At 43.8% G+C, this 23,202-nt stretch overlaps 1 protein-coding gene across 4 annotated transcripts in view; it reads right to left on the reverse strand.

Annotated features, from left to right (window-relative positions):
• Positions 1-1,451: 1,451 nt before the first annotated feature.
• rdgA (retinal degeneration A) overlaps positions 1,452-23,202 on the reverse strand; it is a 47,895-nt gene continuing 26,144 nt past the window's right edge. Inside the window, exons 3-12 of one of the 4 annotated variants that reach the window (XR_012999607.1) lie at positions 18,900-19,555; positions 17,425-17,819; positions 16,163-16,545; positions 15,308-15,620; positions 14,710-14,890; positions 13,792-14,121; positions 13,030-13,302; positions 12,559-12,722; positions 11,149-11,320; positions 1,452-10,977 (exon numbers count right to left, since the gene is read on the reverse strand). Coding sequence is in view for 2 of the 4 variants with exons in the window: in XM_031983045.2 (XP_031838905.1) it covers positions 11,271-11,320; positions 12,559-12,722; positions 13,030-13,302; positions 13,792-14,121; positions 14,710-14,890; positions 15,308-15,620; positions 16,163-16,545; positions 17,425-17,819; positions 18,900-19,555 (2,745 nt within the window). In the remaining 2 variants the exon portion in view is untranslated. Of the gene's footprint in view, positions 11,321-12,558; positions 12,723-13,029; positions 13,303-13,791; positions 14,148-14,709; positions 14,891-15,307; positions 15,621-16,162; positions 16,546-17,424; positions 17,820-18,899; positions 19,556-23,202 lie in introns of those variants that run through there. The other 3 variants (XR_004235550.2, XM_031983045.2, XM_031983046.2) reach the window with 3 other exon arrangements.

The following is a 23,202-nucleotide window of genomic DNA, read 5'->3' on the forward strand; positions in this document are numbered from 1 at the left end:
GCTGCTAACGAGTCTATGCTCGTTATCGTAAAAGGAAGTCCTTTCAATTAACCCGCTTCTCATAGAATTCCCTTCGGGAGCAGAGATTTTTCTTGCTCCTCCTTCTATTATCAGGCAAAAGGTAGAACGTTAAGGGCATTACAAGTCGGCTCCCAAATAATCGTATCATTGATCCGGTTTTCATCGAAGAAGTTCGCCCATAAATCCTTTAGAAGCTTCGACGAACATTAAGGAGTTTGGCAAGTTAAGTCCTCCTCGTTGAAAAACTATCCACGAAGTTTTCGCCGAGTTAACGATTGAGCCGGCGACCTCGTTACTCTTTCGTCCACAGAATCCGCATCCGTTTGGATCAATCGATGCTTCAGTGGATTCATCACCAACTACTTGGAACTGACAATCGAATTCCTCGAAAATCCCCTAATAAAAGTTGATTCAAACACGTTCTTGGACGTTACCTTCGCGTCGTGTTCTCATACGACCAGTTTAACTATGAATAGACCAGAATGAAACTATCGTTCATTAATCGAGCTTCGTGTGCCCCCGAAAGTGCCCGCGAAGACATTAAATTTCATTATAGATGACGGTGTTCCACGGTTCCAAAGTTAGAACGTCGAAACCGGCGAGACTTCCGAAATGTTTCAGCTCGAAATCTTGAAATACCAGCGGAGGTAGAGGGTATAATGAAATTTACGTCCGATACGAAGATGGAAATAGATTGAATGTCCAAAATGAATTTTCTCCTGGCAGGACGGTGCCCAAGAGGGACATCGAACATCGTTGAATTGTTAATGAAACGTCCACTCGACTCACGGAATCTCGAGCGAGCAAACACGAGCGAATCGATCTTCATTATATCCACGACGGTCTCGCGTGGCCGGAAATTCGCATTGTTTCGACGGCTCGCTCGTCTGACGCTCGTTACCCCGACCCACAAAAGAACGAAACGCGCAGGATAATGATTCCCTTCGAGCCTCGAACTCGCAATCCTTTTCTTCTGACCACTTTGTCTTGATAAACGTAGTTCCTGATATTCTTGCCCCACGCAATTACGCGAGAGCCTCGTGTCGGGGAACTTCTAGATCGGCTCCATTGTGATTATTCAAAGCTTTCCTTCCGTCTGGTAACCATGAATTATTCGAGGCTTCATTGTGCCGAGTGGAAGGAAATTTTGAACAACAGCTGGAAAGGAGAAGAAAGGACACGCGATTTATGCTTCGCGCGTTTCAATCTGGAGGACCTAACGACGATACTGCAATTCCACCGTTCGCCGAGTATGATTCCCGAAAATGTATTCGCCTCGCGATTCCATTACACCTAATTACGATTGGAGTTTGTTGTTTTATTTGGTTGCAACGAGGATCACGTGAGTAGGACAGGTCTACGGTTCCTAGGCGAGGAGATCAGGACAGGTGAAGAAAAGATGCGTTTACCTCAAGAGAAAGACCATCGACTCGAGAATCAGAAATCTTTTTATTACTTATAAAGTAACCGCTTGATACATCCTTCTAATCAGAAGTTACTCGTACAAGTTACATATACTCAGAAAATAGCGAGAAGTGATCGGAGAAGTCATTGCGGTTATATACACGATCGTTCCTGTAACGACGTTGGTTCGAGTCTCTGTCTCTGGCCAAATACTAGCGCCCTACGGAATTGATCGATCTCCGAACGAAATCATCAACGAAAACACCACTCACTTCGACGGTACGACAAAAATCCTTTATTCTATGAAATGGAAGCGAAAGTATCCAACAAATCTAAGAATACTGGTGAGCGATACTTTTCGGGAAACCTATACGACTGTTATACGAGCCACTCATTAGCCAAATCGGTTAACTCCAGGAAACAAAAGAAAAAGGTTGTAATAGCATACATTATCATTATTATCGCGATTTTTGCATGGCCAAAGAAAGTCCTGTTATTTCGTAGTACTAAATTCAAGAATGAAAACACTTATTTTAATTAGAAAATGTTGAAAGTCGATCGACCGCGTTAAACTCGAAAAGTGGAATCGACCGATTTGGCCAATGGGTGTTTCATACACAAATCGATCGAACAACGCTTCCGGATGGTCAAACGATGTTTAATCTCCGTTGAAGCGGCTGTGTTTGGCAAAGACAGAACAGAGTGGAGCCAACTTTCCGCGGACAAGAAATACGAATGGAACAGAGCCTCGGCTCGTTACCGAGGGGAAAATCGGTGTATTTGGGTCGACTGAGTGTTCGCGATACGCGGCGCGATCGACAACAGCGGCCCCTTTTGTTCCCCGGTTGGCCGCAGTCAAAACAGACCACTCGCAGTCTAAATTAGCGGCGTGCAGTCAACTGGCTGAACGAAATCGCCCGACAAATCAATTAAACATTTCACCCGTTTAACGCGATTTAAGACCCGCTCCAATCGAACCAATTGACACTCGGTAACCCAATTTCCTTTGTGCCCCGCGCCACAGAATATCTGATTGGAACGTTTAGCTCTCTGAATTATACCGGTCGCGGTGAAGGAACTTCAAGAGAAAATTTCGAATCATTTGGTCTACCATTATCACAGTAGCTAAAGTTTCTGTATTTAATTCTCCGACACTGTAACTGCCAAATGCATCAAAACGACCCATTCCTGATATCTTCTATTTATAACTGTTGATAAGATCGTTCAAATAGAACTAACTCATAAGCTAATCGAAATCGTAATAGATGCTCTTTTAGAGTTTCTACAAACACGTTTAATTGTGTTCTGTTAAATTCATCTCGAGCGCAACAAATGCAACCACGAATTAGTTCGTAGGAACATTTGCGTGACGATGAGGGGCCAGAAATTATTTCCACATTGCAGAATTCTCGAAACGGTGGCGACTGAAGTGGCGAGAGCGTGGAAACGCGCGGATTTCGCGGGGCCGGGGGCCGTTGTCGTTGACGCCGGACCGGAAACGATGTGGAGCGCGCGAAACACGGATCGATCGTCGCCGTTGCATTCCTTTGTCGACTAGCGGAGGAGGAAAGGAACGGAAAACGCGCTCGCGGGCGGCCGGACAGACGAGAAAACGGTCGGCGACGCGGACCCGGCCCGGAACGCCGTGATTGTCGCCGATTTATTGCTCTAGAACTTAAGATGAAACTCACGGGCCGCGGCCGCGTCCCCCAGAAAGGCAATACTGTGTTTCTTTTCCTCCCTCGGGATTACTACGCGCGATTCTTTCACTTTCACACACTCTGACACACTGTTCGCTCCCATTTCTACTACTACTCTCTCTCTCTTTCTCTCTTTCGTCAGTTTATTTGCATTCACGATTTATCCGCCGGAGCCATTCATTCGTCTCGAGCAAAAGTATTGGACACGTGAAGTAATCTTGCCATCGAAAGGAATAAATTGGAATCAGATTTTTAGTATATTTCATATTAAACAATCGCATAATTTCTATTGTTACCGATTTGTTTCTTTACCATTTCATTAAACGGTTCAATGTTTCTTTGAAATAATAATTTAACTTGATCCAGGGATACCAAAAATCATTTACGTAAATTGACAAGAACTTTCGCGCATACCCAATACTCTCCGCTTAGGATGTTCGCTGACCAAGCTCGCGCGAAGCTTTGCCTTTTTTGCTATCGATCGGTGAAGATACAGCCGACTCTTGTGTTGCACAGCATTCCCGCGACATGGACTCGTTCTAACACGCTTAGAAAAGTTGGACGAACGTAATATGGAAAGTCATATGGAATTGCCAGGGGAATGTAAAGGCACGAAAATAAGTTTTAAATAAAATTTTAGCTAATTCTGTTTGCAAGCTGTCATTAATAGTCACAATGGGAGTTTATATGATTCTATCTCGAATATCGAGTCCCGCTGTATAATGAAAGCACATTTGACATATTTGACTTTACAGTAATTCGTATTTGAAGCCAGCAAAGCTTCCACGAGCTCGACGATCCGATAGTCAAGTTTTAACTGGCAAGACCAAATTCAATGCACGAGAAGCGTCATCTTCAGTTGCCTTCGAATCATCGAATTTCAGAGTTGTAATTTACAATTTTTCACTTTGAATTTTACAGTTACGTTTTTAGTAAAATACGTTATAGTCGCCTTACGATTATAGTTGAATCGCGACAAGGGTTCAAATATTCACAGGAGATTCCAAAAGCTAGCTTCTGGAGATGACGAACGCAACAGATCGAAGGTACCCAACGAAGAAAATGATCTCGCCAGTTGAATTAGCGCTCAAATTAGCATACAGCTGTTTATTATCGTCGGATTCAATGCTCAGTCGAGACGTTTCGAACTTTCCGCATCGTTACTCCTTAACATGACTCGTTGCTCCTCCCTAAACTCGATCACAATGATCCCCTAACGATTAACACTAAAACCGAGTGATAGGCACACGGTTCTAATCGACGACGAAGAGGAAATTCTTTTATTTTTCATCATAACAGAAACGAAAATACGCCGACTGGTAGTCTGTAATCTACGGCGACCAGTTCAGCCCGAAGGAAACCTTCGAGTCCTGCGGGAACTTGTTCACCTCCTTGGTTCATCATCCACTTCTCCCTTAATTCGATATAGAGTCGCGAACCGCTGAAGGCATTAGGTCTCTCCTTCTATTCTCCGTTTCTTATTCGCGTAATCGAAAAACTCGATAAATCTAATAATATTTTATATGTCTGGCGTTCACGTATATACAGTAGTGCTCGTATATTACACCGTTGTTTAAAGACAACGAGGAGGATATCACTGGTTGTAACAGGAATCGAGGATGTTCGATCTTCGCGACACAGTGTCTTCGAGGAACTGTCTCCGAACATTCAATTCCAGGATTCCTTGGTTAATATTTAATTTCAAGAAGACAGTAAAAATGGAAGAACACAAAGCTTCTGAATAAATTCATTAATTTATCAATATAGAGAAGGTATCAGTGATCTGAATTACTCTCAACGCTCGAACATACAAGAGAGACTGCGTCGCGAAGCCACGAAAGAGATCGTTCGCCGATCGATGCACCTAAAAAAAGATAGTTGGTATGAAAAGGGAGAACAGGGGTCGCGTTCATTATTGAATCTCGACGAAGGTTAGAAGCTAAGATTAACTCTAGAAGTTTCAAAAGGGAGTCTCCATTTGGTCGCGTCCTGATCCTTTCGCAAAACTGGGTGGTCCGATAGGGTGTGGAAGAATAGAAAAGATTCGAGAGTCATTCTCGCGCGCCGACGATCCACGACGCGTCTGCGTAGATCCCCGACGAATGTAGCTTTTTAGTAAAAATACACTTATCATACACACGCTCGTGAAAATTCACCATCGACGCTGTCGGCGAGTGTCAATGAAGTGTCCGAGAGCACGTCGACCGTCAATGCTCACAACAGGTCATGCACCGATGAGAGGGATGCACGATTGACTTAGAATTTCCAACGCAGGTGAATCGTGCACGACTCGCGGAGAAATCTGAACTTCCCGTTTTCATCGTAACCGTGAAACCTTGCCGGGATAAATAGAAACGTAACGATCACAGAATAATTTAAAATACATCCTTTTTTAACAGAGTATTCGTCTATCCTAAACCGAAAGAGACTTAACATCGACAGTTCGTTTAGTCAAGGAATGTGTAAATTTTCGCAGACCTAACAGTCTGTCGAACGACTAGCGAATAAACGTTTCGTGAAACAACACTAGCGACGAGATTAACGAAGAGACGACGACGACGACGACGACGACGACTCGGAAATGCGTGAAATCCACGCGTTGAAATCTCCGAGCACCGATCGGATCGTAACGGGCGCTAACTTAGCTTTAATCGCGTCGAAGAACGATGAAAACCGCGTATAATCGTGAACTCGAGGGTCCAGGAGTCTTTCTAAAGTTATCCGGAGACCATTACACGAAACTCGAGGAAAAGTTGGCTGTTTCTTGGAGCCGAACCAAAGCGAACCGAAAAACTGCGCGTCGGTGAAGCGGATAAGACTGACTTCCGCGAATGATACAACTTGGCGCGGAAACGGCGGAACACTTGGAAAAACCGCACCTTTCTTCATTCATAAGGAAATCGTAAATTTAATGCTTCCATAGATCTGCAATTACATCGAGACAATTTCACGTTTTGTTCGTTTTGATCTTTCGAAGAGGAATAAAGTTTGGACCCTCGAAGAATCGTAAACTTGCAATGACAACAATCATGTTATCATTATCGATTGATATAAAATATGTGTATTTTAAACCGTGAAACACTAACATTTCATTAAGCATGTAAAAAGGGATTGCACGAATACCTTAAATACCTTGAAAGTAACAACCAACGGAGACAAGTGAACGGCTTGATCGATTAGGGGTTGAAAGTAGAATTTCCAAGTGTCGCACTTCCCTTTTGTCGCGCCGAGAGTGTAGAATTCGAAACTGACGCGTCCCGAGTCTTGAACGCTCCTGCTTCTTTATTCTTCTGTCACTAATTGTAAGACCGTCGCGATGTTCATTGCGCGAAGCAATTCACTCCCAACGGGCGTTTTCATTAAATAGGGCTGTTAAATACAATGGGGGATTGTTCGTAGAATGAACGCCGCAAACTTCCAGGAGAATTACGAAGGCATTACGATTAATAGATCTACATATAAAAAATAATCAGAACAACGTATCTTACACTCGAAGGCATTTCTAAATCGTTTCTTCTTCTCTTCTTCTTTGTCTGTCTTCATCATCTTCCTTCTTCTTCTTCCTCCTCTTCTTCTTCGTCCTTTCCGGTATCGTTAGCTGATTACCGGTACTCTACAGATATAACTATTTTATACGTTACAATATTATATGCGCTTAGTTATTCGCCGCTAAACCTCTCTAACGATCCTTAAAAGTATATCAATAATTACAGAGGATGAAGAGACACACGGGGAAGTGAGACGCGCCAATACGTTCGAAACATTTCGATTCACTCGATTCGATTGCTCGGAATTTTCCTTTAATTCTTTAAATATATGTGAAATTGTTATATTCTCTCTATACGATATACATTAATTACACTTTTTGAATACTAGTGAGCCAACTTGGTTGCCTCACATTTTGTAACAAGCTGATGTACCAATAGCGGAAAGAAAATGTGAAAAATCATAATGAAAAGAAGTGTATTTCGTGAGTAGGAAATATTATATTTTAAATACATTCTTTATATTCTTCATGAATATCGCCATTGAAAGTATACGTCTCAGAGACGTCACTGCAGGATGGAAGGTTAATCAAATGTCAAGCAGAAAGAAACAGTTGGTCCTATCAGTAATTCTATGAAACACAAACGTATCACACTTTCGTCAACCACCATCGCGCACCCTCTGATTTCTCGTCGAGAAGGACAATCGCAGAGAACAGCTTCCGATTATATAAAATATTTTCAAAAGGAAGGAACTCTATAATGTAACTTCTTATTTAAAGTACGCACCTAATTAAGAATCGAATCGGGTGATCGATTAAATCGCCTGGGCGCGTGTCTAGCGAGGAGGAACTTACCTCGTCGTATCAGAATAGTTTTCGTGTCCGCAGGACGAATGCTCAGGAAGGATACTATGCGATACTTTTATACAATATAATAATCCGAGAGTAAAATTAGAATAGTCTAGCGTTAACAATATAATAATAGTGACGATAGACCGTCGATTAAGAGCTAATTGGTGTTCGTACGTTGATCCCCTTTTTTATTTTGGTGCCGAGTAAGATAACTCTCTTTCTAAGTACCCTTCCGTATTTTCTTTCGCCTCTCCCCTTTCCCTATTTTCCTCCTTTTGTCCTGTTCCCGATCACGGTGTCTCTATCAATCTAACACACTGTCTTTCTCTCGCACACGCAGTCTCTCTCTCTTTCGTGCTCTCTTTTTTTTCTGTCTCTCTCTCTCCCATTGTGTTCTTCGCGCTCTTTCACTCGAACTCCGCGCTCGTTTATCTCGTCCTCATCGATCTCAATTGATTAACGGTTAAATGAGCTGACGTGGCTACGAGATGAACATGGCTGCTTGGGTATCTTGAGTCCGCCGCCTCGGAAATGAAATACGAAGCCGTCGGATCAGCGCGGAGCGTACGGTTCGACAATTAGATTCCGGATGTTGGTGTCTCGAATTTGAAAACGTTCCCCTGTATATCTTGACTCTGTTCGGCTCGAGTTGCGAGCAGATCGGATTCCCTTCCAAACAGCATCGTGTACCGTTTCTCTGTTCAAAGAGGGTTCAAAGATTTGCGGAAACGACCGGGAACAATGGCTTACGTGAAATGTAGTTCTCTGGTGAAAGCTGTTCGCGAGCGTTGAGTTAAAACGAGGACCTGTTAAGAAGCAGATTTCGATAAATTTACTTTCTCATAATCATTCAGTTTTCAACTCCAAGGAGGAACGACTAATTTCTTCTCCCACTACAATCTAAAATCTTAATCTACAATATCAACAACACAGCTTTTGTTTTTATAAAATAGAAGATTCCAGGATTAAATTACACCCGTAGCTTATTCGCCGGATATTTCTCCTTATTCCTAAAAGACAAATGTATATTAACAGAAAGAACGTCTGTAGAGATGTATAAGATTAAACAGAATATAGGAATGATTCAGATCACAAGAGTTTCAGAAAATATCATAAATATTCTTGGGAGTCGGATCGAAACGATCATTTCCCGGAACTTAACCATCGAACCTTAGAGATCCCGTTTTGGCACAATTCCGCTTGAGCTGAGGCTACGTGCAACGAGCGAATCGCTGATCGTTCCTCGTGTCGTTTAAATTGAAAATGATCGCAAGGATTGGCGCGATCGATCACCGCCCCGCGCTGGTCCCGTTGATTCCCGAATCGAACGAGTTCCATGAGTACGCTGAGCTCCAAAGACTTCGTTACTTTCGGGATTTGTCTCTATTATTCGGTGATTTCTCCTCGTCGGTTAATGTATACAGGGAGTTCGAAGAAGACCGCGCAACCGAAGGAACATTAATGTAATCCTACATTCAAAGAGGAAGCGAAAACGTGGAGTATGATATATTTATTTACAATACGATAACCATTTCCGTTTTCTTAGATAATTTATTTCGATAAGACGCAGGTAACGAGAGCGTTCGTTTCACAAGAATAACAAGTACCTTTTAAACATGAAGCCTGTTCATGCAGTAATATTCGCTAAATAGTTCTTCCATTTAAGAATCAATTAAAAAATTTCTCTACACTCCTCGTGTATGTTTCTCCGTTAAATTATGCGTTCCCCGGTCGTTCCTTCTCTTATGGAACACCCTGTATACGCACATATATGCGTCAGTGTACAGTTTCCAAGCTGTGTCGAGAAGCTTGACGTATCCTCGCGGACAGGAAAAAACGGTATCGTAAAGAAACATCCTTATCAGGTAATAAATATATTAGTATTAACGCACGTAGAAAATATATGTATATGTATAATATATGTATATGCGACGCTACACTTATAGAAAAAGATATGTATCCGACGCGACGAGATGTTATTCTAGAACAAGCGGTTGAAATTCATTTGGAAACATCATCGGGGGCGCGGAGGCGTAATAGAAATTACATACTCGGATGTCAGCAGAATCGGATAGAAGTTCAACGAATAATTATTCGAATAGATCGATTATGCCGCTCTATCGCCGATGAATCAAGTGTTCGCTTCGAACAGCTCTTGGAGCCACTTTAACTGTTATCCGAATGAAAATTCGGGAATACCATAACGCACGGATTAGTGGAACGACGTTCTCTCCGGATTAGCGTCGTTTTATTATCCGTGGAACCAATTGCCTTCGAACAGCCGCCAAGATGAATGAATCCCCGTTTTAGTGCTCCTCAGCGATCCCTCGTCTCGTTGCACTAATCCGAACCTTACTACAACGATCGATTCCCATTGCAGAACGAACGCTACACGCGAAATTATCCGTTCCGTGATCCTGATTGACGGAGATTCGATAATAATACTAACGATGATAATTGGAATAAAAGATCAAATTCTTTCCAACTCCCTGAATACCGCGGAACGAATCCTCGTCTCGCGCGGAAACGAACTCGTATCGTCAACGCGCGAAATCAAATTGTATAAATCGGTTATTAAGTAAAATCGACGAAGCCACTCTCTCTCACACACTCTCTCACTTTCTCTATCGCTAGTCACCTAGAAATGGAACGTAGAAAAATATAAAATAAAGCTTATACAAACAAATACGTGAACGTTAATCTTCAACGACTGAAACCCGACTACCTGATCTCTGACCTAATCCTAATGTCTCACTAATTCGGTCAAGCTACGCGTTCGAGAGTGGAACCATTGCGAGCTGCTCTCGAGTGAATTTTTCACGAGTGGATACTGCGCTGAGAGCGCCTATCGGGAGTATCGTTAACGCTATGCCGTCCGGAGGCATATTTCATGGCACCACGTTGGTGCCACGAGAAAATATCGAGTATAGACAAAAGTAATAAAAATACATCTATTGTAATGCAAAATCTTGCATTTATGTACATAGGTCATCGAAATTTCGCGTACATCAGGCGACGGGATCAAGAGGTATTGAAAGTTTCGTTTTATTAATATTCATTAGGATATAGAAACTATTTCTGTCACATGTACGGACAGAGTGTTAAAGTGTTAAAATCACCGTCACTCTCGGTGCAATATCCATTCGCGAGACATACTCTCAAATGCAACTCGCGATAGTTCGACTGTCAAATAGTCACGCATCTTCAGGATCGCCTCCGTCCTCAGCTCGCGGTAATACGACACGATCGAGATCGCGAATGAGCAAAATTCTCTTGTGTGTTCTCTTCCTCTCTTCCGGTCCATCGTTTTCTTCTTCCTCTTCTTCTTGCGAGATCCTTCGAGGATCGAAACGAAGCCGCGTGCCGTTTCGCTTCGCCCTCGAGAAGACAAGTCTCCGCATGACAATCGGTATTTCGCGATTGGTGCGGGTTCCTTCGAGGTTCGTTCAATTTCGGAAAGTATGTACACGCGGCCGTGCGGCTCGAGATTCGAAGATCGTTAATTGTACGCACCTGTACCGGAGAAATTGTCCTGTGGTTTATACATGGATTTGTTGGTAGCTCGATGGAGAAGGTACGTTGCGAACAGCTCGACAGGACAAAGTTTCTGAATGAGCAGCCAGGTAAACAACCCGGTTTAACGTTACACCGGACCGACAATCGATCACGCTGGCTGCGACTTACAATGCATATACACGCGCGGCTGATCGACGGCGAGCGACGATCTAGGAATTCTCCCACGGATCCCGTCGGTGGCACAGAGTTTATCCAGGGTTCGCTCAGGCCCTGCCAATTACGGCCGTAGGTCAGAGGGCGTTCTCCATTTCTTCCGTTGTCAGCTGGAACTGCTCTTGACCTATATCACCGAACAACGTCGATTTAACGATCCGACGGAGGGGTAACAATAGCGGAAGCGGCGCCGATTAAAACGCATACCCGTGACGCGATTTTTCGTTCCGATTCAACATATCGACGTTTACGATGAGATTTTAGCAGCGGAAACTTCAACACTTTCAACGATTCTCCTTTTCAATATTTCAGTGAAGAGTGAACGCGTCGAGTCCCGCATTAAGTGATTTTCTATTCGCGCGTGGGCCACCGTAGGCGTTGATGCGTTTATTAAACGTTTGTAAACCGTGCTTTGCAATTTTTATGGTATTTATTAGCTTGAAGAAAACGTAATTTTTTTATAGTCCAAGAGGCGATCGACGCGTCAATTGGTTATGAAACTAATGAACAAATTATTATTGTTGCATGATTATTATGTCATACTGTAATAGGAATGTCAATTGTTATATCGCGTAATTGATTTAAAAAAGGACTGATTTCATTGGATATTACTCCACTAGCGAATGTACTCTGCCGGTTGAAAATGTTCGATCGCTTGTTCCACAAACAATGCCTCTTTCAATGGAAAAACTGTGAATGGATGCTTCAGCTTTTATATAGTCGAAATTAACGCTTGCAGCTGAACGGACATGGGAGATCAATAATAATCAAATAATAAATTGTATTCCTCTTAGATTTTGATTTATGTACTAACCAGTGGGAATTGACCGCGCCAATATTATTCAACGGTACTGTATATTCACGCCCATTAAGTGCCGCGACCCTTATTTATGGGCCAATTACTTTTTACTCGTCTGCCCATTAATATATTCACTCGGCCACTTGTACATTTATCGCTGAAGGAGAAAAAAAAGGTAAAACAAAACAATCAATTCCAGCCTCGCATGTGAACCAGAATAAACTAGAATCTTCGTTTATGTCGGCCTGAAAGGCGCGTTGCATTATCTTTATGAAATTCGCGGTGAAGAAATGAAAAGGATCCAGTCAAGTTTTTCTTTCATTACACAGCGCAAGTAACAAGGAGAATTTCATATTTTTATTCCACTTTCGCGAATGAATTTGAAAATGTTAACAGTCTGACGACGCCGCGTTGTGAAAATATAGAGGTACAGCTGAAGCACCAGGATGCTGTGTGCTCGATGCTTCATTGCAAGATGACCTCGCGCGCAAAGTTCGCCATACTGAACCGAGTTAGCATTTTTTCTTTAATATCACCGGCAAAGAGAAAAAGACTAAAACACTTACTGTATAAATATGCTGCGAGGTCACGGTCCTCTGCTTGCAGAGCAAGATCACGGGGCGTGTTGCTGTGTCGATCCTTGACGGTTAAAGTAGCGCCGCCCGCCACTAACATGCAGCAAATGGAACGACGCTTATATTGAGCCGCTTTGTGCAGAGCGGTCTGACCTCTGGAATTAGAAAATACAAAGAAGGAATCTTTTTTTTATTTGATTCTTGTTTACGTGCCGGGAATAGTGCGCCCTTTGATCCACATCATACTTCCTCGCAGATAAGCTTTAAAATATGAAGCCCGAGCGTAACGAACGTGTCTACGTGTAAGAGGACTTTTTGAAGAAATTTTTTATTGAAATATGAAACTTCGTTTCTATCATCAAAGTATGTTATATTCATGACGGTGTCTGAATGAAAATGATGCTTGAAAGTGTACTCAGTCGTTACATTAGGTAACAGAATATTTAGTATCGTAATGCTTACTTGTCGTTGTCAACCATGTTCAAAATGCTCGCCGGTGCGCAAGCAATCAGATACCTAATAATATCCTTGTGGCCATATCTCGCAGCCAAATGAAGAGCAGTCTGTCCAGAGGAGTCAATGGATAGTAGAGAGTACCCTTTCTCGTGGTGTTCCTTCAGAGCCGTGAAATCACCAATTTTCGCTGCTTTGAGTATACCGTCGCTGGTCTTCTCGAGCAATCCTGTGCTGAAGCTGTGGACCTCGGAACTTAGACCGAATAGCCTATCTCGTGGACTGCAACATGGGAATTCCGTGTGTTCTCATATCATTGTCCAAACAGCAGACTCGTAGTCTGTCCAAGGAAACGAGGTAGACATAATCAAAGCATTCAAGAGCTAAGCGCAGCGACTGCGACTGAGAGAACTATGTATTCTATCATGTAAACCTTTTAGGTCCTAATTTAGCATCACGCATTTGCGTTTAGGTTTGCTACCTCGCCTCGTTGGATAGATCACGAGGATATTTAACTGGGTTTATAGACATTTAGTATATAGTGTATTCTATTGTTCCTAGAAAAAATGTTGTTCGTTTATTTAGATCTTAGAAACTAGAGGTTTAGAAGTAGAAAATTAGAATACATATTTCTGTAATTACATCAATCAAAATCGACGTAAACATTTACCATGTAATGTTTATAAAATTTAATGTGCATCTAGGTGACGCGATCTGGGCTGATTAAGTCAACTTAAAGGCACCCGTGGAGGGATAGAAAAGCATTGGTACCTAATGAAAGTGAGTGGTGCCTGGTGTTGCGACTGAGCTACAGCCGTCGCAGAGATCGATTTCGAGGAACTGCTTTGCCTCACGGTGTCACCAGTTGGTTTTTCCTCTTTCTTCGTGTTTTTCGGTTCTTTGGGAGCTGTCGTGCTCATCGATCCCTGAGATTCTTTTTCGGAATGTTGAACTTCGGGCTGCGGCTTCGTTACATCCGGCTTTTTAGGCGGCTCGCTCTCCGGCGCCGGAGACGGCTGCGGCATCGGTTCATCGAGCACTTTTTGTTTTTCAATGGGCGGCTCTTCTGTCATGGCTGCGTTTGTGTTTGGTCGTTCTTCGCTATATTACACGTTCTTTCTATTAATCTAATGATACGATTCCATTACCATTACGTTATCATGGAGACACAGATGAATGTGTGAAGTGAAGGGAGTACTAGGTCTAGTTAGTAATATTTATATCAACTACACGCGAAATTATCTGATACTCGGATGACATTACAGTTTTTAGCTGATCGAATGTATTCCATTACTGAAGCTTGATCGACCGGTGTCTGGTTGAATTGAATAAATACGGATTTGCATTGAATTCAAATGGCATTTATATTCGATGTAATACAAATGGAAATTATTCGGTACGCGGGAATTGTACGGAAATACTGTTTATGAATATTTATCCTTCGCAGTACGTTTACTCCCGCGATGAATGTACAATTTCTCTTCTAACTGTACCGTTATTAGCAGCGAAGTAATCCTTTTGATCCTAATCTGGCGAAACATCAGATGGTTGATAAATTATGGTAGGTTGTACACGAGCACGAAACGCATATTTAAATACTGGGTCAAAGTGTAATACTAAGGGCGACTACGATGAAACTACGTGTGGGTTAAACGAGAAACGAAGTTTCGTGTACGAGGTGGAAAGTACCTGGGCGAGGGACGAGCTGTTTCGGGCTCTTGGCTCGCGGAGACCTTCGATTCGGGTTCACCCGATGATTGATTGGTTGCATTCTCCTCGAGGACGTACACCGCTTCCACAGCCACGTCGGTGACGTAATGCAGCTGCTCTTGAGCCCGGTCGATCCTGAAGAATCGCTCCGCGGTGCACGCTGCAAAAAGATTCCTGGTTCCAGCCGGGAAAACATTTTTCTAACGGTCACCATCTATCATCTGATTATTTCGAGAGTAATGCTTGTTCTCCTTACAACGAATTTTCACACGTAAATATAAGAAATCTAATAATAATATAATATATATTAATACTTAATGCACAAATGTATATAATAATTGATGTGATATAAAATACGATAATAACATAACACTAAAATATAATATGACAGGCGGTGAAATAAAATCGAAGGCTACAGGGATTGAACTCCGGATCGATGGTGCCCGAGATTTATTTAAAATTTCGTTGGAATATTTGATTTATGTTTCTGGATCCCATTCGTAGTCGGTATAAATTCATAAAGTCGACAAACCAGTGATGCGAGAATCCCGGATAAAAGTGTTCTAGCAGTACTCACAGTCGAGGAAGCAACAAGTGTCCATGTTATGATCCTTCGCCAGGATCTTCCTTAAGGATTCCAGATCAGTGGTGGCATCTAGATCCAGCGGGTCCTCGATCCACGTCGCAGCCGACTTCTTCAGCATTTCCTTGTCGTGGTGGTACCTCTCGTAGTCCGACATCTTGATCTTCATCACAGGTAATTTCAATCTTTCCAGCTTGACGTCCTGCTGCGGCCTGCCGGCAGTCCTTCGTTTCGCCAACATCGTGGCTTTATTCAACAGCTTCATGGTTATGATTGATGGCAGCAGGCGACAGGCTTCGCCGTCGACCTGGAACGATTGTCGTAATCTTTCATTCTTAATGGATTCGCCCTGACAAATAACTGTTAATACGCGAATGTCGCGGCGTGTAACTCGGTGGAACGTCGCGAAGGATCATCTCCAGTTTTTCGACTTCTCGCATTAATCAATCTCTAGCCTCGCAATCTCCCGTCAGCCTCGAATTTCTCGAATCAAACTTAACAATTATAAATGCCGCTCGATTCTTTTCTGTTCCCATTGAATATCAATTTTTCTCTATCAACTGTTGATATAGTATAAACGCAGATATAAAGCAAGAACGGAACTTATTATTTTCCATAATATATTACCAACGATAAAATAATTCTAACAAGCGCAATCACGAGAGAAGTAGTAGGTCAAGGGGTTGGAAGTATTTAACTAGCTTTTCCACATGGTCGCGTTTAGTCATTATACGAACCTGAACTCGTTTCAGAAGAAAATATCTCAATTACTTCACTGTTCCTATCCCGTGACAAGTATTCCAAGGCTATTACGGAACAGAATACCAAATAAGGGGAATAGTCACTGACCTGCATTGGAATGGTCTTGGTAGTAACAAGCTTGGCCGTGCTGCATTGAGCGATACAGGTGCCGTGGCCGCCAGCCTGAAGAAGCGGAAGCTGATAGGTCGTCAAGCCGACCACCTCGATCATGCCATCCTCCGTGGACGGCTCCTTGGTTCCGCTAGCCGCTCCCCAAGGATGCGTCCCGCCGCCGTACGAGGCAATATTCAGGAACACAATGGCGTGCACCCTATGCTCCTTCAATTTTGGCGTCATGTCTTGCCCGTCGCAGTCCAGCGTCACGTACTCCGAAAGGTCCTTCCATTTACGCAGAACGAGATCCTTGCCACCCATTTGACCGTAATACATCTTGTTCCGTATCCGTGAATTAAACCTCTCCGGGTGTGCCTCTGTAATTATTCAAATTCCCATTTCCTCGTAGAAGACGTCTGACAGCGCGCGGATGCGACTCACTGGCACGCCAGCGAAAATTTCATCCGGTAATTAATTCAAAGGTTCATCGCAGCGCCGCTCCCTTTCACTTTCCACCTGGAACTTCCTTATTTTTCATCTTTCCGTGAAATTGAATTTTTAATTTCAAGAACCGTGTCACCCGTACACGAGGTAATGAAAACGTTGAATATTCCATTATTGCGGAGTGGGGACTTTCACGCAAACGTACACTTTACTGATCAATTTCTCCTCCACGTCTACCGGAAGAATGATATTTTCTCTGTTCCCCGTGTAAAATACCGTACGAAATTCTATCCATGCCGGGGGAGTTGGCACAGGGTCAACAGGGGTCCTTCGCTGTGCGTTTTGTTTATGGTATTGATTAATTACCCGCGCAATTCTATCTGCGAATCGATTACTGCCGAAAATGCATGCGAGTTCTGACCAATCAGACCCGCATTCCTTCCGAGCAGCAAACCCTTCGTCGACAGAAATCGAGTTACTCTTTAATACTAGAACTACCAAGCACTTAAATTGTCTTTTCCCAATTTCTTCATAAAACGCGTAATTCTCTATTCATTAAGATTTCAATTGGCTTATATTTCAGTGTAGGTATTACTGAATCAGCTTCTTTAACGATTTTTTAGAGAAGCATTTATACGTTTCCAGTAATAATAGAAGAGGAAATCAAGAATGATTCTGACCCATAGTTCTAGTGTTGAACACCATCTCGACGTGTATGCATTATTTACGGTTCATTCGAAGGAGCTCGCGAGCGCACCAGGAACTATCAAGAGAATAAAGGGTAATGCGTGCATCCGGCGATTGACACTAACCTCGGGCCTCGTGAAACTCGAGGGCGATGTGAGCATCCACGCCGAGCGAGTAGTAATTATTAACCACGTTCAGAGGCAGGTTCTCCTTGCCCTTGCCGTTGTCGTCGTCGCCCTGGGCGTCCGGATTCCGTTCGACCACCAACTGCCATCTGTCCAACAGGGTCGTGTCGCTCTCACCGATGTTCGTTAGGATTTTGCCGATCGGCTCGTCCGTGTAGCCACCGCCCCATCCTAATGCTCGAGCCAGATCGTTCCCGGTGCCGAGAGGCAGGACTCCGACCGCCGGCGGCGGAGAACAACCGATCTGATCCAGGACGGACAGCACCCAACCAACCGTGCCGTCACCACCGCACGCGAGAACTCGTAGATTAGGAACTTTTTTGAACAACTCGAGCCTGGAGCATTGAAAAATTATCGTGGATGATTATTTTCTTTAGTACGTAAAAATGAGGATGAGAGAACGAAATCGTTCTTCCTTTCGGAGGATTGTCACGCGATCGGTAGGCAATGATAAATGGAAGATGATGATAATAATAAGTAGGAGAAATAAGTACCTAGAAGGATCATTCTCGATTTTGGAGAATTGCCACGTAACGAATGAGTAATGATGATAGGTAGGGTTTAGACTAGTTAGGATTCAAGGCTGTAAGGCGACTTCCATTAGTCGTACGTCGACGGGATAACATTCGTGAATGGTTGTCTACGCGGTCATAAATGCAACCGACCTGAACTCCCGAATGAACTTCTCGAGAAAGTTCCGATAATGCCCATAGCGACAAGCGTTCACCCTTATTCACCTACTTCCTGGCCACGAGCCAGCCCGTGGAACTTTAATTAAACCTCTTGTTCATTTATCATATTTTCCAATATCCCGGCCCCGCCATTCGCCTAATCCATTCAGCCAATTCATTTTCAACTCAATTTCCATTCAATTAACCTAATTCTCGGCTGAAACTCGAACCGCTAAATTTAAAAGCGTCGCTCGGAATTCCTTCGCGTACTCTTTTATTATCGCTGCGTCCACTCGGCCGAAAGGAAAAGAATATAGCACGACATTCGTTTGAGAAACTGTCGATTATTACTCCACAGGTTTTTCGACATTCGTATCCTACTCGCACGGCGGAGTATTCATCCTACTAAATCCGAGTTTCATATCCGAATTTCATATAATATCAAAGTACTTGATTGAATTGCGTTATCATTGTCGCGCGGTTATTTTCCTAAACGTCATCGCTATAGGTTATATTATTTCTAATATGGAACAGTTTTGGACTAATCATCCTTTAATTGAGTGAATTATAGTAACTCGATTTGGTTCTCGGTCACCGATGACCCCCACGGCATTCAACGTGTTAATCATCTAACCGAATCGCAACAGGAGGATCTCTCCGAAACGAGAGACACCGTGAAATCCGTCGAAATTCCGTTTCGCGTTTGAATTGATATTTAGGAACGTATATTCTAGTTGAACTCACCCCATCCTGGGCCCGCCCTGCGTCAGATCAAAGACCTGCCGAGGGTTCAGGAGCCACTGGAACTTTTGCAACAGCTTAGCGCCCTGGTTCCCGCCGGATTTTGGGTTAATGAAGACCAGGACCGGTTTCACGGACGGCGTCGGTATCGGTTTCACCACCCACAACCTCCCCTGATCCTTATCCTGCTCCTTATCCTTGTCCTTCTCCTTGGACTTCTTCCGGCTCTCGCCGGATTTCTTCCTGCGCGGAGACTTCCTCAGGCTGCTCTTGAAGCTGCCCTTCCTAGGCAGCTTCACGATCCAAGATGGCGGAACGATGATGGACGAGTGGCCACCCAGCTCGCAGTTCTCGCCGACCTTCTGCGCGCTGAAGCAACCCTCCTTGTTGTGGTAGGCGATCTTGCACCAGCTGCAGCTCACCGCGACAATCTCCTTCGAGGAGAAGCTCAACTTCGACTGGAACGACTTGCCGCAGTTCGAGCATTTCCCTTTCTGGGAACGACGATGGACCCAGTGGTGCTGCGTGTTCGTCTGCTCGCGGTACTGCCGAACGCCCACGTCACGGAAACTCGATTTGCAGGGGAAGTTCAGCCCCACCGCGCACACCGCGTGGGCAACCACTCGACAGGCGGCACACTTCATCCGGGGTCCGTGTTTCTGGAAATGCGTAAACATGGTCCCTTGTTAGCGACGGGGCTCTGCCGGAGAATCAATCGTGACAGAGGAGTCTTCTCGAGAGAGCTTTGTCTATCGATAGGTTTACTCGATGGCTTTGCTCCCCCAGTAATTAGCGTTAAAACATCTTCCGTAGTGTAGTATCTAGAATTCTTAGCGTAGGTTAAAGTATTTTCAAGAAGAGTGAATGTAGGAATGTGTGAGTGAAGGGCAGGTTGTAAAACGGTCGAGGGAAAGTGGCCTGCACAATTTTCCAGGGGTGTATTCGAGTGTTTGTGATGAGTGCGAGTGAGAAGAATACTTGTGGGGGAGCGAATGATTTTTGGGAGAGAATGCCTGTGAGAGAGTTGCGGGAGCAAAGTCGTGTGTTGGCCTCCGTGGCATTGAGTTGTACCTTTTACGTGTTGTCCGTGTTGTTTCCATATTTTATATTTTGACCATAGCTTTAGCTTTGTTTTATTAAATACATACATTTATTCCTAGCTCTCGATTACTCAAGATCCACCCTTTCATTATTTATACTATAGTAACACTATAGTAGGATACCAAATTATTCGTTAAACTCTTAACATACCGTCCAGTGATATCACATTGGTACTACGCGAGAATTTTCGAACAAATGTCGACGACACCGCGTTGGTGTCACGTGCAAAGCTATAGCACAAACGCTGTCGCTTGTGCTCTGTACAAGGCAACAATTAGCGACAGGCTGCAGTACGATTGTATTAGTAAACTGTGTTTTTAATTTTTCAATTTTACAGGAGACGAAAGGATGTACCTATTGGTGCCAAATACAAGAATCCTGAGTGCATATGCGAACGGCATAGTGTTAGATACTAGAGAAGAGAAAAGCTACGTATCCATCCTTTTCTGTTTAAATAATCCATTTTTCTCACTGTAACTTTCGACTCTAGATGTGAAAACTTGATGCTGCAGTACTAGCGACACCCGTTCTCAAAGAGTTAATAGATGTTGAACACGTTTTCCGTTTGTTTAATCCGGAAACGTTACAACCGTAGCTTTCGTGTCAGTCGAGGACGGCTGTAAGTTCCATTTCAAATTAAGGTTCCCACCAACGAGACAAAGAACTTTTCCGACATTCCTGCATACGCTCAGAAAGAACCGCTTCCACGTTACCCGTGTACTCTGAATAAACAATTGCACTTCGCGACTAACAGACTTGGTAAATGATACAAGTGTTCTCGCTAACGGATAAATTTGGACCCCGTTTGTATCGCGTGCTCCTCGCCCGTCATTTCTGCCTCTAAATTCATCGTACCGATTCATAATTCAAGGGGCCGGAGTTGCCGTGTTGGTAGCAGCGCGATAAAATTGGATGCTGGAACGCTGGAAATTGAATAATCGTGTACCCGTGTAGGAACCGGGCAAGTTACGCGACACAGAATCCCGTATGCGAAATACCGTGTGCATCGAGCGCTGCACGGGGACACGTAATATTCCAAAAAATATTCAAACAATCTCGACCGTAACCATCCGAATCGATCGAGGAAGCGTGCAATGTTCGTTCCCAACGACTGATACACTTTTACGTAAAACAGCGCGAGCACAACCTCCAATGCGCTCTTTCGAAAGTGTATTTGATCCTCTAACACCGTCGAATCGTTTTATAACGAGGTAACGAGCGGCGTAACGCGTTGAAAGAGAGATACGCGAGGAAATAGTCGAACAACCGGAGTGCGGCTGCTAAAAATTCATTAAAAAGCTATCAGAACACCTGGTACACTTTCGTTGGGGATACAGGTGGAAAAGAAATCTGCACAGAGGATAGAGAGATCCCATTAACTGTCGCCAACGAAGAATTCGCGGTCTGCGCAAAATCGGATTAACCGTCCTACGCAAAAAGAAAAAACAGCGGAGTAAAAGAAGAAAAAATGAGACTGCTCTATTTGCGGTCGGTGCAATGTCTGAAAAAAGCATAATATCGCTCGAAACGCAGCGCGAATCGGTCGACGTTCTCTCGTAATTGATTCGATTTGGAAATAACGCCACGTAGCGGAGATCGACTTCCGCGTTACCCACGGAAACGAGGGGAAAAAGCGGGAGCACCATTTTCCGTGCGTTATTTATCGACTCCGAAAAACCCGGTTGTCACGAAGCCGACGCTCCCTCCCGCCCCGCTGTCGACTATTTACAAAACCCGATGGAACAGTCGGCTCCGACGGGAAAGTTCGTTTTACACAACACGCCGATGTCCCGTGTCCAGCGAAAATAAAAACGGCTGAACGGCATCGAGCACATGCCGTTCAAATGCGGGGCGCGTGAAAAACAAAAAGGTAGGAAGGAGAATTAGAAAAAAGAAGAGCATGAAAAACCGATCGCGAACAGCCCCGAAAATCGATGGTTCGCGTGCGAACCTCGCGCTCGCTATTCGGGGAAACGGTTACAAACGAATTTCAAGGGTTCGTCGGTTATCCGTTGGTCTATTGTCTACAGCGACGCGATCGAAACGACAAACGATCAGCGACGTTTGATCCTTTGAGGCCCATGAATTTAGAATTTGAAATTGAACACGCAATTTTATCGATAATTAGACTTTAACAGTAGATTTATAGACATGTATCGTACAGTTTATTCTGTAGTTACTAGGTTCAAAACTAGGCAATTAAGTTATAACTTGTTAATTACATCTGTTAAAATCCTATATAAGTAATATCCTACAGATTGTAGACATTACCTAGCAACAATAAAATATTGATTACCATAGTAAGTACTGCGAAGACAATGTCAACCGGTCTGCGCTTACGGTACCAAGCCGACAGCAGTGGGCTGCACGAGAAAGGACAATGAAAAGATGGGTTTCCGAGTGAAACCACAGGGTCGGAAAGGGTTAAGCAAACTCGTCGAGCAATGGGCGGCGGTTCTGCAATAAGGTGGAGGAGCGAGGCGAGCGGCGTGCTCTAAAATCGTGACGATTTCAGTGGGAAACGCGGTCGAGTAGAGAGACCGAGGCGCTATCTGGAGGGTCAAGGCTGGTCGACAGACCCTCGTCATGGCCTCTTCCACGTCGTCGTTTCTGTACCTCTTACAGAGAGCTTTTTCCCGTCCGATATTACTCGGCCGGCACGGTTTATATTGGCCTACATGAGTCACCCGAAACGTGACTCGATCGCAGTCGCCAAAGAGAACGATTTGCGAGGAAGGGAAAATAGGTCCAGCTCAGCGCTCGGGGAAAAGCGTTTTCATTAGGGTCGACAATTCTTCTGGTACTTCTGCCCTCTTTCCGCACGAGAATACGGTCTGCGATTCCGAGTGTGTTATTATTAGACACCGGAGGTAGAGGTCTATGTACATTTAAAGTTCCAGAGAGAAGTTCAACCTGTTGTCCCTACCCGGGGAACTGGGTATTATTGGTTTGGCTTATAAATATTGCACTCGGAGTACTATTGTCTCGATAATGGTCTCCACAGTTTCAATATTTTATTAATCTATTCGAGACGTTCATTTCCTATTGTTCTAAACGGTGTTGGTCCTGGATTATTCGTTTCAGGTCTTAGTCTGAAACCAAGACAAGTTTGAATTTTTGCTTCAACTTGATTGGTCTTCTGACTAGGTATGCACAACTGGTACGTAATTGATCTATTTATGGGAAAGAATGTAATGGGACGCGC

This window comes from Nomia melanderi, chromosome 10 (assembly GCF_051020985.1).
Source record: "Nomia melanderi isolate GNS246 chromosome 10, iyNomMela1, whole genome shotgun sequence".
Taxonomy (NCBI): domain Eukaryota; kingdom Metazoa; phylum Arthropoda; class Insecta; order Hymenoptera; family Halictidae; genus Nomia; species Nomia melanderi.